This window comes from Aplysia californica, unplaced genomic scaffold (genome assembly GCF_000002075.1).
Source record: "Aplysia californica isolate F4 #8 unplaced genomic scaffold, AplCal3.0 scaffold00043, whole genome shotgun sequence".
Lineage (NCBI taxonomy): Eukaryota > Metazoa > Mollusca > Gastropoda > Aplysiida > Aplysiidae > Aplysia > Aplysia californica.
The window spans coordinates 1,542,627-1,560,847 of NW_004797313.1; the positions used below are offsets into that span (position 1 = coordinate 1,542,627).

At 42.9% G+C, this 18,221-nt stretch overlaps 1 protein-coding gene across 1 annotated transcript in view; it reads right to left on the minus strand.

The window, feature by feature from the left end:
- The window catches only part of LOC101848725 (voltage-dependent calcium channel gamma-5 subunit-like), a 68,309-nt gene that overhangs the window by 9,861 nt on the left and 40,227 nt on the right, over positions 1–18,221 (minus strand). Inside the window, exon 3 of the mRNA XM_005092267.3 lies at positions 1,027–1,116. Coding sequence (XP_005092324.1) covers positions 1,027–1,116 — 90 coding nt within the window. The remainder of the gene's footprint in view (positions 1–1,026; positions 1,117–18,221) is intronic.

The window sequence follows — 18,221 nt, forward strand, 5'->3', positions numbered from 1 at the left end:
CTCCCCCACCCCCAATTATTTTGGTCTTGTTTTTGTTTTGTTTTTGTTCTAGTTTTTTCATACTCCCTTTCTATCAGATAGATTCCTGCCCACTTAAGATCCTTCGGTTAGTTTGTTGTTTTTTTCTCACCTCAGCTCTTCCTTCTTTCATGACTTTGCGTCTTTCACCTTTTTTTCGGTCCTTTTCTTCTTTGTTATTATCAAGTCTTTAGAGATGTTATTAGTGGTGTTGTTGTTGTTGTTGTTGCTGCTGCTGCTGCTGCTGTTGTTGTCTGTGGTGGTGGTGGTAGTGATGGTGGTTTTGTGTTTATGTTCACATGTATGCATCTACGTATACTTGTTTTGTTTTGCAGTTGTAGATAGCTGGGGCTTTTCTTTCCCTCTGTTATTTCTGTTCTTCCGTCCGTCTTACTCTTTCCCAGCACTAAATGACTGTTTTCATCTCGATGTGCTTCTTCTAGTTATTTCCTATACTCAAACAAAAAGGAGTGGGTTGTTGGCGGGTGATCTGATGAGGTTTAATCTTCTGCACTTGCATAACCAATATTTGTGATGCAAGTGCTGTAAAATTTGGCTACATTTTGAAAATTAAAACAAAACGATTTGAAAGAACAAAAAAAAACCCCAAACATTTTCATGAGAGCATGTGTGTGCGTGTGTGGGTGTGTGTGTGTGTGTGTGTGTGTGTGTGTGTGTGTGTGTGTGTGTGTGTGTGTGTGTGAATGTGTTTGTGCGTCTGTGCATACATTTCCGTCAAATGATAAGAGTGATGGAGAGAATGAATTTGTTTGTGAGTGTCCTTTTGTTTAGTTTGCATGACAGATAGAGAGACAGACAGAAAGACAGACCGACCGACAGACCGGCCGACAGACAGACAGACAGACAGACAGACATACAGACAGACAGACAGACTGTACATCATGGGCATAATGTTTGTACAATAATAATATATGGAGTCAAATGTGTGTCAGTGCATATGTCTGTTCGTTTGTTTGCTCAATTAAATGGACAAAGCTAATATCTGACCTACTATAGCCATGCAGGTCCGTGCGCCCTCCATTCGGCCACTGCCGGGCTGTCGGTAGTCTATAGAGATACACTGGTCCGGGAAGGTACCTGTGGGTACACACACACACATAATATACAGAGGACAAGGTTTGATTTTGCAAAGGCTCAACATCCAGATTGATGCAATGAGTCATTCCAAAACAGCCGTGGCCGAAGTGTTAAGAGAACTGAAAGCAGTCTAGACATATGGCATGAAACATAAAAAGCCGCCAGAAGTACGTTTCGGTGTTGATGTTATCTTATACAATAATATGCGTTCAAGAGAGACAACTAGACAGATACATAATTTCAGTATTCCCTAAAGTAGTTGAAAAGGCGGCTATTAGGTCAGTTTGGGGTAATAGCATAGATTGTAATACGCATAGAGCTCGCTGTTGAGATGGAAATTGCGCTATACAAATGCTATGCATTATTTATCAATATTTAGCCTCTGAGAGAATGAGTACGTACGAACACCCATACGTGCTGTATCTTTTTATTCAAAAACCTTGAGTGGCTGGTTGGCTGGCGCTCTGGTGTGGTTTTCTCTCTTTTTTTTTCCTATACAACATTTATCGTTCTTATCTCTCCACGTTTTGGTGTGTGTGTGTTAGTTACCCTCTTGTACCACCTCTAATCTTTTATGCTTCCTAATTGTGTTGCAAGTGGCTTAAAACGCTTACTAAAAAAGCGCTCGTGTGCACTTATTTCTGATCAGTCACACCTCCCCAATAAATGAATACTGAAATAGATACAGAAAAACTAATAATACAAAATTTTAAAAATAAAACAGCGACAGCACTTGGGCTACAAATGAGCAATTTTTACATCGCACAGAAAATATGCCACCCCATAGTGATCACTATGTTGACTTTAAAATTAGTCTTTTCTACACCTTGCGCGAGATCAAATAAGGATACTCTTGTCAAAATAAAGCAATGCAATCTGTTATTTCTTCCAGGGTTTATGTGCATGTGACCCATAATCATGAAAATAATCTACGTTACTTATCATCAATGATAGTACATAACAAGATGGGCCACTTCTCTCTTTGAGCCAATTAAAAAAGTGTCCTCAAAATTTGGTGGCGCCCTCTTCACAAAAGCGCACTCTTTGCGAACAGAGTTACCCTACTTGAGTTTTTAAAAAATCAAAGTGAAACTAGCAAGTTTTGGGATAAATTTCGGAAGAACGCTTTTTAAAAATGCTTACGCTGACAAAAAACCTCTTCCGGAGGAAAAGGAGATGGTTTTCTTCGTTTAATTTGACTTTAGAATGAAGGGCGAGAGGTCATTAAAATTAAAAAAAACTAAAACTCCGCACTGAACGTACCCGAACTGCTGATGAACAGCAGTCGATCTGCGCACGCAAGGAGGTGCTATTCCTATTCTTCTTCTGGAAAAACGAAAGAGAGCTTCAAAACAGACTGCAGCGCCATCTGAAGCAAAGAGCATACTTCCTGCGGACACTTTTTAGGCTGAGTGGCCCATCTTGTTATTTACTATCTTTGTTATCATGATAGTCCACATGTTCTCAGGGTTGCACATTTTTATAGAAGATTACGAAACAAGTAAGTTGGAGACCTCCTTTTGTCTTGGTAGCACTCAGTACAAGACTATTTTAATGTATATCAAGTCAGAAGGGAAATCCAAATACATAATACGGGAGAACAGACAGAGAGGTGGGACAGGGAGAGAGAGAGAGAGAGAGCGCGAGAGAGCGAAAGATAGAGAGGGCGCGGGGTGGGAGGAGAAGGGTATACAGACAGACAGACAGACAGACAGACAGACAGACAGACAGACAGACAGACAGACAGACAGAGAGAGAGAGAGAGAGAGAGAGAGAGAGAGAGAGAGAGACCGAATCCGATAGACAGACAGAAAGACAAACAGAAAGAAGACAGACAGACAGACAGATAGACAGACAAACAGAGAAAAGGGGCATGATGACGTTCTGGGTGAGGCATAATGCAGTGTAACAACCCACAGAATGTCGTGGGGAGAAGTAAGAGTGTCAACAAACATCCTTATCAGTGAACAATCTGGTCTATTTTTTGCTCTATCATTTCCCAACTGTCTCATATGACATGCAAATCAAGCTCGCCGAGTAAGTTTGATTTGGGAAATTTTTCCGTTTTGTTGTCGCCTTGTTTTCGTTGTTGTTGTCTGTTTTTGAAGTTGGTTTTTTTTTTTGTTGTTATTTATGTTTGGTTGGTTGGACGTTTGTTGTTGTTGTTTCTGTTTTGTTTTTGTTCGTTATTTTTGTTGTGTGTTTTGTTTGTTTGTTTATTTTGTTTGGTTGGGTTTTTCGGAGGGTGGGGGGGGTTGTTTGTGTCTTGTTGTTGTTCTGGTTGGGGCTATTGGGGACGAGATTTCTTTCAAATCGATTTCATGTTGGATAAATTTTGTCTTTTTTAGGGAGAGGGGGAGAGGGGGAAGGGCACAATTTCTTTTGTTTTTAGTTGAACGTGTGGGGTGCAGAAAATCTGACAATGTTCGAGCTATCAAACGGCAAACAACTATTAGCGCTGTATATAAAATACAAAAATATTCATATAAATATGCGTTTTAGTTTTGCTTTTTTTTTGGGGGGGGGGTAGTGGGGTAAAAATATGAACTAGTGCGGAGAGCAGTTTTATCACACAAAGTACAGTTATGGAAAAGTAGACCTAAAGCAAGACACAAAAGTCGTAACTCATAATTTGTGAAGTGAAACTATGCCCGTTTGTTTTAAGTACTCATTAGTTTTGTCTCATTGTTGTTTGCTTGTTTGTTAAGACTACGCCCGTTTGTTTTGTTGGAATAATTGTTAGTTTTGAACATCGCCATTCTGACATCCCATCAGTTAATGCCAACTGACAGTTCTCGGTCGCCTGCCCATCCCCAAGACCTACTGCGTTATCTTTGTTTTCTAGGTCAATCCTATTCAAGGGGGGGGGGGGCATCGAGAAGAGAAATGTTCAGGAACAGCTTTGTCGTTGTTTATCAAAGTCACGTTGACAATATTATACTTCGGAACTTTCCTGCTTCTGGCTCATTATCGTGTCCGTTCTTGTCCTGCCAGCTAGAAAAAGAAACAGAAGATAGGACGAGTGGACAAAAAGGAGGAGCCTCGAGAAGACACGAAAGAGAAAAGGAAGGACACTCAGAATTAATTTTTTTTTTTTAGAAAAAGAGACAGAAGAAATGAGAATAGACACACAGATGAATAGGATGGAAAAGAACAAAGAGAAAGAAATAGACTCTCAGAATTGAAATAAAAAGGAGAAGAGACGAAAGAGAAAGAAAACGGTTCTCAGAATTAAAATAAGAGGACTTCGTTTCACGGTTACTGGAAATGCAAGAGGCAAAAAAAATTCTGTTTCGTAAACTACTATATTATTAAATCAGTTTTCTTTTTCTTCTTCTTCTTCTTCTTTTTCTTCTTCTTTTTCTTCTTCTTTAAATGGACATCCCAGTCTCTAGTTCGAAGGCTGCTGTTCGCCGCTGGTCCTCTCGGCCCCAAAAGTTTTGGGTCTCTCTGCCTAGGTTAGGGCAATATGTCTTTCTAAGCGCCTCAAGCTTTGGGCAGACTTGCCGCAAGGTTTGCTGTTTGGACGCAGGTTCCGCACTGACACGGCTATGAATTTCGGGTTTTGAACTTCGTGTAGAAGTGTGTTTCAGTCGGTTGTGTGCTGTTCTAAGTCCGAACTGAACAACTTGCTCTTGATGGGTGAGGAGTTAGTAGAGGTCATCCTGGTTTCAGTGTGAATGTTGTTCCTTCCACTTTGCTTGTAGCCTCCTTTTGCTGATGGGTTTGGCCTCTGAAAGGTTAGTCTAGTCCTTTTTTCAGGTTGCTCTGATCGAGACCCTTACTTTTGCTAAAGAATCAGCAATTTCATGCCCGAACAAGTTACAGTAAGATGGTGTCTATTATGTAGCACAACTGTGTGATTTTTGCAAAGGCTTGCAATTGTATTCGCGAAGTCGTTTAGCTCACTGTCTCTGTTTGATTGAATGGCTTTAAGTACGGAAAGGGCATCTGTGTGGAAGAGGAAAGTGGGTTTGATCTGATTCGAGTGGTTGCAGTTTTCATAGCAACTGTTGCAGCTTTGCTGTGGTTAGTAGCGCGGAGGCGACTGCAGGGCTCGCTTTGACTTCCTCTCCATTCCGAACTGCATCCCCTTCTGATCCATCTGTACAGACCTTAGTTCATAGCTCCTTAGGCTTAGGATATCACTTGTCAAGGTGTTTGGATGCAAGAGCTCTATTTTCCAGGCTGGTCTGTGAGTCTGGTGTACTCATGCCAGAGATGCTGTTTCGTATGTGTAGGGATGTTATGTCTTCCCAAATACACACAGCAATACACAAGGCGATCTTTTCCGGGAAATATTCCTTTTTGGGCATTTACTAATGTTCCAGTTCTTTGCTGCAGTGTGCAAAGCGCCGCTCCTTTAAGTCATTTCAGCGTTCGCTGTGTCGTTTTATTCTTCCTGGGGTGGTATTTTAGCCTCCTGAACGCTGCTACTTGGGTTAGGGTCTTTGCATCTCTGCGATCTTCCTTGGTTAGGAGTCCTGATGTCGTCTCAAGTTCAGCAGAAGGTGTTGATTTCAGAGCTCCTGTTGTGATACGGGCGGCTTGGATTCAGATTCTGAGCAACGGCATTTCGTCGACTTCTCAAATGGTCACTTCTCTTCTCGAAAACATTTGTGCTTTTGGCCAACAGAAATCCTAAGCAAGCTTTTATTCCAAGAATATACTCTGTGTCTGTGGTACATTAATATTGTTATGGACTACATAATTCATGTTTGTGTGTATGTGTGTGTGTGTGTGAGAGAGAGAGAGAGAGAGAGAGAGAGAGAGAGAGAGAGAATGTGTGCATGTGTATGTGCGCGCGCGCGCGCGCGTGTGTGTGTGTGTGTGTGTGTGTGTGTGTGTGTGTGTGTGTGTGTGTGTGTGTGTGTGTGTGTGAATGAGAGAGTGAACGGAGAGAGAAAGAGAAAGAAAAAGAGGGGGGGAGAAAGAGAGACAGACAGACAGACAGACAGAGAGGGAGGGAAAGAGAGAGAGAGAGAGAGAGAGAGAGAGAGAGAGAGAGAGAGAGAGAGAGAGAGAGAGAGAGAGAATGGACAGAAAGAAGTTGTAGTTGGGTGTTTCCGCCAGTACCGACACAAAGTACATCAATAAAGAAGAGGGCGGCTTCGCCCTTGCCTGTTACTTAGGGCCAACTCGGGCTGGGTGGGATCTATCACAGTGTAAGACAGAGTACAGTGCTCAATTTTCAAAAAATACATTTTCTTCGAGGTGTCGTAATTGAACCTAAATGATTTCCTAGCTTTCCTTGCAGAAATACTAGCCTACAACTACAAGCGGGTCTTTTTTCTATTTTAGTGCTTTTAAGCCCCCATCAACACAATTTAGATTAGTTACTTGACGGGTTGTCAAGACTACCTCGAGCGACGTCCCAGCAGAAAGACCAAGGGGACTTTATGGGAAGTGACCCCACATGGAATCGAACTCGAGTCTTCTGCGTGCGACAGCAAAACACCTAGCCGGTACACCACAGACGCTGGTCAGAAGTCTGTGATTTCCTATTTAGAAAAGAGTATTATTTAATTGTAAGTCCCACCTCCGACTCCGGGGAAAGGGGTGTCGGTGCTGGAGGGAGTGGCGGGTGAGTGGGACGGGCCTTGAGTGTTTGGGGAATTGCAGGTCTTAATGAAACGCGTCCCAGAAAGTTCTGACTGATATTCGAGAGCGACGCAGGAGGCAGGGGCTCCCGTATTGCCAGTCGAAGCCAGACTTTTGAATATTCATATCTGAGAGGCCCCGAAGCTTTATCATCATATTGCTGAGGCCGTGATTTAATTTATATTCACTTTTTCCTATTAATTTTGCCTGTATGAATAATTGATATTCTGCGCCGTTATCATACACTCTACTTCTGAAAATAATGGTGAAATATTTTGAATAATGAGTGCCCACAATCTGAAGGGGTGCAAAAGGGGGGAGGTGGGTGGGTTGAGACGTAATATTTGAGCTTGAAAAATTATATCCTATTGTGAGAGAAATAATACCAATTCTTTCAGGGCTCCAATTCTCCCAAGAAATGACAGAATGTCGTACTGAATTCTTTTCAGCCTGTTTACCTTTGAAGCATGTTATCAATATCCTCTCTATAAGTTGAGGTAGTCGTGTCTTTTTTTTCCTTAAAGTAATACAGGTGCCCACGACTGCTGAATGGGGCCGATCGCCCGACTAGATCGCATGAAACTGAAAACAAACACGTTTGTTTTTTAGGCGGCCGAGTCCAGCGATCCCATACGTAGTGGGCACCCCGTATTAGCTTTCTATTTTCGTCCTAAGGGTCGAGACAGAGTGAACTCACATTTCGTACAAATTCACACTGCTTCCTCGCCGGTTGCACAAAAGCTCAATAAAACCGTTGTAAGCGAGCGGACTGTAGCCTACAAACCACCGTTTGAAAGTTCACGGTTGTCTCCTCATCTTCCAAACACGGACGGACCGTGATTACATTTTTACCGTTGCATTACATTTCGTCCAGGGTTCATCCGGGAAGATGGCACAATGACGACCCTGGGTGATAACAGCTTCCTGAAATTGGTTTCCCGTTTCTCAATAACGGGAGATATCATCTCCAGCAACAGATTAAAAGTTGCTGGCGTCACTCGTAAATAGCTCAGACATTTTTTGTGTCTCTCAGAACTTCTTCAAGAAGGTGATGGCATTCCCCGTTCATTAATTTTCTTTTTAAAATGTTGTGGACCCAATATTTTCTTCTGTAATCTTACCTTCTCTTGGGCCAATAAGGCACATAAATCTCTAATAAGAAACGCCAACAACTGGAAGCTGACATCACCTTGAACCTAAATGAGCCATGTCAAAGACGTGTCTCGGCAGGGGCCAGTGAGAACGGCTTGTGAACTCACTCTGCCATGAAATATGGAAGCAGTGTGAATTGCGAGTGTAGGTCAACTCTATCTCCGCCCTAAAAGAGCAACCAAAGCGCGTAATGGTTTCTCGCACAAATACATAGTTATTACATCGGACAGATTTATTCCTTCCCTTTATAAAATTTAGAGTTGAAATTTCACCACACTTTGTTTTGCACCATTTGCACCGACCTCAGACTCACAATAGACAGTTTTAAGTACCTAAAAATCGTTCTATACATTTCACAATTCTTTACAAAGTTGCTGGGACAATTACAGAATGCTGGTATTTGAGAAACTTGAGGTGTTGCTCTACCTCTTCACTCATGAATCCATTGTCTTTGATAAGAAAAACTGCCTCTCGATAACCAGTTTGGGGGCGGTGGGAGGGGGGGGGGGGCTCTCGTGGCCTAGAGGTTAAGGTGTTGCCTCTCATTTAATGGGTCCCGAGTTGAAATCTGGATAGCGACGGACAAATTTTCCTTTGCCCCCTCCTCTGGGCTCCTGACTCTTTCTTTTTTTATTTTTTGGTAAGTGTTTTACGGTGCTCGCAACTACAGGACATATGAGCGCGCGGGACACACCTAATATTTTCAGTTGAGAGCAGAAAGTGGAGACGAAAGCAGACGACAGAATATTGCTAGAGAGCAGGAAAGGAGGTGAAAAGAGACAATTTTAGAGTAGAAAATGTTTCCATCGCTACCCGGATTCGAACCTGGAACTTTTGAATGAGAGGCCTTAACTTCTAGGCTCCCTGACTCTTTCTGCAGCTTATCTACTGCTACTCCCTGGCTCCTTCTTACTGCTGCCTTTCGGCCAACCTCCTGTTCTCATGACAGCCTTCTCGAACAAGGGCGAAAAATCTCGGAGATCCTGTGTGCAAGTTGCGCACATTTAAGATCCCCTTATGGTCCAAAATCGATAGGAGTAGGCTCCAGACGCCAGCCACGAAAAATTCAAAATTTCCTACAAACTGAAAATGTTTAATGTGTCCCGCGCGCTTATATGACCTTATGCAGTTGTGAACGCCGTAATACACTTACCACAAGAAAAACAACAATTTTAATCTCAAAGTGCCCCCCCCTCCCCCCTCTCCGAAACAAATCACGCCCGCTGTCCTCAAAAACACAACAACAACAAAAACAACAAACATAAAAACAATTAATACCGTCCCTTAAAAGAAGGCATTTTGATTTGTTTACTTTTCGCCATGCTTTCAGTGTCAGAAATTAATAGAATTTCCGTCAACCTCAAGTCATCTCCTTGGAATAAAGGCTTTATTGAGGGACACATACCACTCTTAATATTTCCTGAAAAAAAGAAAGCCTTGGAAGAAAAGAAATTGGATCGATTTTTGTTTGATTGTCATTTTTTATTCTTTTAATTATTATTTGGGGGGGGGGGGAGAGGGGGGAGATCCATGTATCTCAAGGTCCTCTCGGGACCTCTGAAACGCTAAACATGATAATCCTGAGAACGGAATTCCTGAATGACCTTGCTGACATGAGCTCTCCAGGGGATTTCCTTTCACATGTTAATTTTAGTGTGCCTCATAGAGACAGAGCTTTAAATAGGTCAATCAGCTGCTGTTCTCTCTGTAGTGTGGATGGCGAGACGAGAATTTTTAGCATCAAGTCCAACATCAATGCCAGCTGTCTTCTTGTCTAAGTAAAATGCACTACGCCTTCCTCATGATCATCCGTGACAATTTTCGGCAACAAACCACACAGTACAGCAACTAAAACGCAAGGATTGGGAGAAAAATTCGAACCCCAAGCAAAGGACACTCGTGGTCTAGAGGTTAAGGTGTTCGCCTCTCTTGCAATAGGTCCCAGGTTCGCATCCGGATAGCGACTGAAAACTTTCTTCTCTAAGAGTTCTCCTTTCGCCTGCTTTCCTGCTCTCTAACAATGTTCTGTCGTCTGCTTTCGTCTCCATGTCCTGCCCTCACCTACTCACCTCCTTTTCCCCATCCTTTGGGCTCCTGAGTCTTTTTGCAGCCTATCTACTACTACTCCTTTGCTCCTTCCTACTGTTGTTTTTCAACCACACCCCTGATCTTATTATGGTAGGTAAGATGTACGCCTAGCTTTCTCGGAAAAGGGCGGAAATTCTCAGAGGTTCCTTGTGCAAGCTGCACATGTGAAAGATCCTTTGGTGGTCCAAAATCGATAAGAGTAGGCTTCGGCCGCCACCGGGGCAAAATCCAATTTTCCCATCAACTGAAAATATTTAATGTGCCCCGCGTGTTCATATAACCTCTTGCAGTTACCAGAACCGTAAACACTTACCAAAATAAAATATCAACCTCAAACTGCTCACCCAAGAGAGGAGGCTTTTTATTTACTCCTACACCAGACCATGAGGGGAAAGGGAGTGGAACCTTGAGAAGGCAATCAACAGGAACAAAGAAGGAGGCTTTCGTGGCCTAGAGGTTAAAGTGTTCGCCTCTCATTCAAAAGGTCCCGGGTTCGAATCCGGACAGCGACGGACAGTTTTTCCTCTCCAAAATCTTCTCCCTTCACATCTTTACCTGTTCTTTAACAATGTTCTGTCGTCTGCTTTCGCCTCCACTTTCTGACTCAACCACCTCACCCCCCTATCCCCCACCTTTGGGCTCCTGACTCTTTCAGCAGCCTTTCTACTGCTTCTCCATGGCTCCTTCTCACTGCTCTTTCAGTTAAACCCCTGATCTTGTGGTAGGAAATATCTACACCTAGCCTTCTCGGACAAGGGCATAAAATCTCGGATGTCCCGTTTGCAAGTTTTGCGTGTTAAAAATCCATTTGTGGTCCAAAAATCGAGAAAGAGTAGGCCGCAATCCGAGCAAAATTCAAAATTTCTTACCCACTGCAAATGTTTAATGTGTCCCGCGCACTCATATGACCTTATGCAGTTGAGAGCGCCGTATAAAACACTGACCAAAAAAAAAGGAGAAGCTAGGAAAAAAAGGAAAGAGGAAAAATGAGGCAAAACCGACAATCAGTCCCTTTGACTGATCTTGCTCGGCACCGCCTGCTCACTTCACTGTCTGAGACATGGACTGGTAAATCTTTGCTCCTGGTGGACAATGTAGTGAGCTCTGGGCAGCAACAAGATTTCTGGGAACGCACTCGCTGACAAAGTCACGAAAGGAAAGAGACTACGACCGTCCCGGGACCAGAGCGCCCCGTGTCATACAGCTGCCCTTGTGTTACCATAAAATGACTCACACAAGAACCCGTAATGCATGAGAGAACAATGAAGATAGTACACTAGAGCATACTCCATACAGAGAGAAGCAGAGATGTGATCCTGCAGCGACCAGATCCTTCTCGCCAAGCTTTGGTCTGGTCATCATACCCTGCTACGGGACTGTCAAAAAAAAGTCGACCAAACAACAGATCCACTGTGCCCCCTGAGTGAGAATAAAGACCAGGACCTGACACACTGGCTTCAGAGCTGCCCCGCCTCCGAAAGTAAGAGAAGGAAATTAATTCTGGGAGGACAGTGGGAAACTCGCCCGAAGGAGGCAAGGGTCCTGGAGAGAAGCACCCTTGTTGGGGTCTCCAAGGGGGGTTCTCGTGGCCTGAAGGTGTTCGTCTCTCATTCGATAGGTCCGGGGTTCAAATCCGGATAGCAACGGAAAATGTTCTTCTCGAAAATGTTCTCCTTTCACATCCTTTCCAGTCGTCTGCTTTCGCCTCCACTTTCTGCCCCCACCCCGTCTCCTCCTTTGCCCCCTCCTGTGGAGGACTCCTTTTGCAGCCTTTCTTCTGCTTCTCCTTGGCTCTTTCTTACTGCTGTCTTTCAGCCACACCCCTGATCTTGATAGGTAAGATCTGCACGTAGCCTTCTCGGACAAGGCAAAAAATCTAGGAGGTCCCATGAGCAAATTGCGCACTTTTAAGATCCATTGATGGTCCAAAATCGATAAGAGTTGGCTTCGGCCGCCACCCCGGCAAAATTCAAAATTTCCTACTAACTGAAAATGTTTGGGGTGTTCCGCGCGCTCATGTGACCTTATGCAGTTGCGAGCACCGTAAAACACTTATTCCAACAAAAAAAAACCAAAACAGGGGAGAGTCTCCGATGTAGGTAGGCACAATGGAGACCAAAAAAAACAACAACAACCAACCACAACTACTGACTCCGTTGGCTTCTAAAGCTGTCGGCCACAACAATGACAATAATAATAATAACGACAACAACAACTGCATCAACAATAACATCAGGAACAACAACAACAACAAAAACAACAGTAGCAACAACACCAGCAATAATTATAACACCAGCAACAACCGAAAATAAATAGCATCAATCAACAATTATAGTAATTTTGCGAAACATGGACATGATGATTTTGTTTGGGCAAACGAACAAGCAATCACATGAAGTGCTGTGACTTTGTTATGTCGTGATGTAGTGTATACCTGTACTTTTGAAAATCGTGTAAATGAGTTCTGTTTTTGGCCTTCAGGGCTATGTACTAAAATACGAGTACGATCATTCAAAACAATTCAAATCTAATCGAACAGTACAAACAACAGCAGATGCAGCAACAGTAGTAGCAGCAGCAGTAGCAACAACAACAACAACAACAACAACAACAACAACAACAACAGCAACATCAACAACAACAGCAACAGCACCAACAACAACAACAACAACTACAACAACAACAACAGAATCCGCACAAACGACAACAACAACAACAACAGGCACAAATCAGGAGCTAAATGAATTCCGCTTTTTCCCGAACTCCAAGTACTTTACAGACAACAGTTACTGAATGCTCCCTTGAGGAAATAAGAAAAGCCGTAACTATCTCTTTCCGGTTGGCCAGAAACTCGCTGACCTTTCTTGTCTCTCAGGGAGTCCCCTTTCGCCCATTAGTATAATGAAGAGGCGAGAAAACTATCTCGAAGTCGGATCTTTCCGTGTGGGCAGTCGTACACTCCGGAAGCAACACAAACGACTGACTAGGATAATAATAATATAATCCTCTTTTTCCACACCTTTTTATCGTAATTCCTCTCTCTCTCTCTCTCTCTCTCTCTCTCTCTCTCTCTCTCTCTCTCTCTCTCTCTTTCTATCTCTCTTTCTTTCTCTCCCTCTCTCCCTTTTTCTCTCTGTGTGCTAGGGTTTGTTGGAGCATTGAGAGGGGAATGAGGTGGGCAGGGTGAGTACCTCGTGGTGTTGTCATCTGTGTACTTATCCTGCGACTGCTCATGTTTTGATTCCGGGTGGGTAAAAAGAAGAGGGGGGAGGGTGGTCTATATCATTCTCCCTTCTATGGTCGGCAATGGTTTGTTTGTTTAGCTTGCTTGTTTGTTTGTTTGTTTGTTTGTTTGTTTGTTTGTTTGTTTGTTTGTTTGTTTGGGGATTGTACGGGAAAAGGGCAGGATCTTTCAGAATAACACTTCCCTTTGTATGACTGCATTATTCTGTATCATCAGCACCAACAACAGTTTCAACTACAACAACCACAGCAAGACTGCAGATTGGGATAAAACTTGATGACAAAATATCGTTGTATTCGTATCTGAAAGATTGAATGTTTCCGCTTTATTAGACATAATACTTTGATACTGAAGACAATTTTATTTTACATACACCATTTTAATAATAATAATTATTATTATTATTATTATTATTATTATTATTATTATAATAATAATAATAATAATAATAATAATAATAATAATAATAATATCATTTGGCGTGTCGGTGGACTAGTGGTTAGGATACCGGACTCCTAATCGTGAGGTAGCAGATTCGGGGGTTAGATCCGCGGTGGGCCGACGTCGTGTCCTTGGGAAAGACACTTTACGCGAATTTTCCTCACTTCACCCAGGTGACAATGGGTACCCAGCCATAGATAGCGAAAGATCTTGACCATTGTCAGTATGTTAGTGCTTTAGGGCCTATAAATGGCCGATTGCACTGCATGCTTCCCAGGAAGTTGAGGTTGCTTTAGAATGCTCTCAGGTGTGCTGGAGTAATAGTATAGATTGAGAAGCGCATTGAGCTTGCTGTTGAGTGGAGATTTGCGCTATGCAAATGCTATCTATTATTATAGCGCTTATCCCCGCTCGACAGCAAGCTCTATGCGCTTATTATAACGCCAGCAGACTATAGAACACTCAGAAACATTCTCGACTTCACGGGGAGCATACATTGCAAGCAGCTGATTAACCGCTCAAACATTAACAAACTGACAAGATCTTTTACTCTCTATAAACGGGTACCCAATCCCATCTGGGTGAAGTGAGAAACTCGTGTAAACAGTAAAGTGCCTTCCCAAGGACACAACGTCGGGCCCCTGACGGGATTCGAACCCACGGCCTTACGGATGGGAGTCTGAGAGCTACGACAGCGACTATAATTAAGGAAGCGGGCTGCAGTGACCCTGCCTTCCACAGCAAACCAGGGCTGTGCGGGATACAGCAATCATCTGAAAAGACAGAGATCACCCATGAAACCGACTTGCACAAATGGGAATCGAACTCAGGTCTTTTGAGTGCCACGGTGAAGACCTAATCGTTACACAACAGACGTTAAACATAGTTGTATTTAGACCATGTTCGAGGGTCATAAGTGCATTACGCTGTTGAAAAGGACAAATCCCTGATTCTTCTTATCCCCCTGGGAATTTCTTCCTATTTTAGGATATCTAGTTTTATAGCAATTCTGTTGGTGTATGTTTCCCTTTTGATCACATTTCTCGCATTTATTCAGTGATAAAAAGTGTTAAAGGTGTATTTTGGTCGTGTTACTTTCAAACACCTGACCGCCGTGCTCTCTCTCTCTCTCTCTCTCTCTCTCTCTCTCTCTCTCTCTTCTCTCTCTCTCTCTCTCTCTCTCTCTCTCTCTCTCTCTCTCTCTCTCTCTCTCTCTCTCTCTCTCTCTCTCTCTCTTTTTATTTTTCTTTACTTTTGTACATTGCATTATTCTTTCATACGCTTTCCGAAAATGCATTTTATTCAACTTCATTTCACTTAACAGTAAAAGTTCTGACTTGTTCTTTGTGTTGCTGACCTTAGCAAAATTTAATTATATTTTTCTGATAGATCGTGCAAGCTACTACAGTTTACTGTAAACACCCTTATTTTACGGTGATTTACTTTACAGTACTTCAATATGCTTTGACATACTTTGAATTGCCTCTTTTTTCATCGACACATTGTACTACGCTCTAGTTGAGCTATAGATGTTCACTTCCATCTGTCTACAGTTAAATCAGGATGAAAACAAATGACACCGTTTTCTATTCTCAGGTCTTTTTATGTAGGTCTAAAAATGGAATGACCAAAAGAATCTAAAAGCTCTACGAACTAAGAGCGCAGCAAACTAAAGTTTTTACACGTTTTCTTTGAAGTTGGCCTATTAAATGGGAGGGGAGACAAAAATGAAAGTTGATTTATACCATGCACCTAAAACATAAACAGTTGACAAACTTTCATAGGCCGAATCATGCCGACGACACATGGTCCAACAATCGTGTGAGCACTTTTCAAGACTAACCTGGAGCAGATGTCTAGATGGTCTTGTGAGCAAACCTTCAAGCAGACACGGAAATGTGGGGGCAAGGTGGTGCGGCTGTCTCAAAATCAGGGCTACGTTACTGTAAATCATTTACTGTAGTGATCCTGTGTATGCATTATTACATTTGAAACAAAAAACAACGTTGGAGTTAAGTGTATATGTATGCGCAAAATAAATAAAGCTTGCTTGTTTTTAATATAATGCAGCAATGCTGGCATCACAAGCGAACAAATGCTCAATAAAACGATAAATCACATTCTTAATCATCACAATATCCCTTATAATGCAGACATAATGGGTAAAATGATGTTTCCGAGGTCAAGCTGCAATATTAACAATGAACCTAGTAAAGGGACGCCCGCTACCTCCATGTCTTCTCAGCTTTTAACCTAGGAATCTATGCGCACTAACCCTCAGTCAAACTGGTCCTCGCCAGCAATAGAAGGGGAGTAAACAACAAGTAAATAAGGGTACATATATCCTGGGGTTCGAAAGGTTCACTCAGAAAGGTGTCCATTTCTTTTTTCTTTTTTTTTTTAAGATATGAGATAATCTGGGGGGGGGGGGTTCAGCAGACGCGTAAGGAAATGTCATTCTTGCAGAAATATAATATAAACTACAAAAGTTAAACTTAACACATCTGAACACTTTTCTCAGGCATGTACCCAAAATTTAATTCTTTTGGACCCTTTATAAAATAGAAGAAGAGAGCTGAAGGCCCAAGTCAACAACAGCCGTACCCGAACTGAGGAACTCGCTGCAAAACAAGAGTACACCGAAGTAAACCGGGAGGTAAAGAATTCCATCAAGAAAGACAAGAATACCTACATGAATGGCCTGGCGGAAAAGGCTGAGAAAGCAGCAACAGACGGGCACTTACGGATTGTACACCAGACTACAAGTACTCTTTCAGGTAGGTTCAGCAAACCCACTCTACCAGTGAAAGACAAAGAGGGAAAGACTATCTTCAACCCAGAGGGCCAACTTAACTGATGGAGAGAACACTTTGATCAACTATTGAACAGACCACATCCAGAAAACCAACCAGAAATTCTTCCAGCCAGAAATGACCTCCCAATAGTCACAGAACCACCTTCAAGAGAGGAAATTGCAGCCGCTATAAAAACACTGAAGTCCCACAAGGCAGCTGGTCCCGACCATATACCACCGGAAGCTCTTAAGGCAGAGAAAGATAGGTTTGTGGAAATTCTCTATGCTCTATTTGAAAAGGTTCGGCAAAAGGAGGAAATACAATCAGACTGGAAGGAAGGCCACCTAATCAAGCTGCCAAAGAAAGGAGATCTCAGCAATTGTAAAAACCAAAGAGGCATTACACTCCTGTCCATACCTGGGAAAGTCTTCAACAGGATACTCCTGGAGAGAATCAAGCTGGCAACAGATGAGAAGCTTCGAGGAAACCAGGCAGGATTCCGCAAGTCCGATCATGTGTGGACCAGATCGCAGAGTTGAGCAATCGCTTGAATGGAACTCTCCACTCGTGGTCAACTTTATTGACTATGAAAAGGCGTTTGACAGCGTGGACAGGGAAGCTCTTTGGAAATTCATGCGGCATTTTGGAATACCTGAGAAAATCGTCAAGCTTGTGAAGGCCACCTATGATAGAACAAACTGCCAAGTCTTCCACGAAGGACAACTCTCAGAACCATTCCAGGTACAGACAGGTGTGCGACAAGGATGCTTGCTCCCACCTTTCCTCTTCATACTGGCAATTGACTGGGTCATGAAAGAAGCCACCAGAGGCAAACGTAATGGAATACAATGGATGACCTTGCGCTGCTCTCTCACACACATGCTCAGATGCAAGAAAAGACCAAGGAACTCAACAGCCTATCAAGGAGTGTTGGCCTATGTATACATCCAGGCAAGTCAAAAGTAGTGAAGCTAGGAAAAGTTTCAAGCCCTGCTGTGACAGTGGAAGACACTCCCCTGGAAGAAGTGGACTCCTTTACCTACCTTGGAAGTGTCATCGATGGTAAAGGTGGAACCGAGGCAGACGTTAAAGCAAGAACCGCCAAGGCAAGGTCAGCCTTCAAGCAATTATCAAAAGTCTGGAAAGCAAGCAACATCTCGCTCCGCACCAAGATTCGACTCTTTAACTCCAACGTCAAGTCTGTGCTCCTCTACAGCTGCGAAACTTAGAAGACAACGAAAACAGTACTGAATAAAGTCCAGACTTTCATCAACAGATGTATGAGGAGTATTCTAAGAATTAAGTGGCAGGATAGAATAAGAAATGAAGAACTGTGGGAAAGGACAGGACAAAAGGATATAGAAGTAGAAATAGGACTAAGAAAGTGGCGATGGATGGGACACACCTTAAGAAAGCCCAGCGGAAACATCACGAGACAGTCACTGCAGTGGAACTCACAAGGAGCACGAGGCAGGGGTAGGCCACGGGAAACATGGAGGAGATGCGTGAAAAGGGACATGAGAGAAATGAAGCTCACTTGGAACGGGCTTGGAAGGATTGCTCAGGACAGAGATAAATGGAAGGATCTTGTGTGTGGCCTATACCCTGCCAGGGGTGAAAGGCATTGATGATGATGATGATAAAATACCGCCCGTTGGGTGCATACACAGGATCACTACAACAAATGATATTCAGTAACGTAGCTTATAAATTGCTCATTTTGAGACTGTGAAACCACTCTTCTCCCACATTTCTGTGTAAGCTCATGGATTTCCTCATAAGAT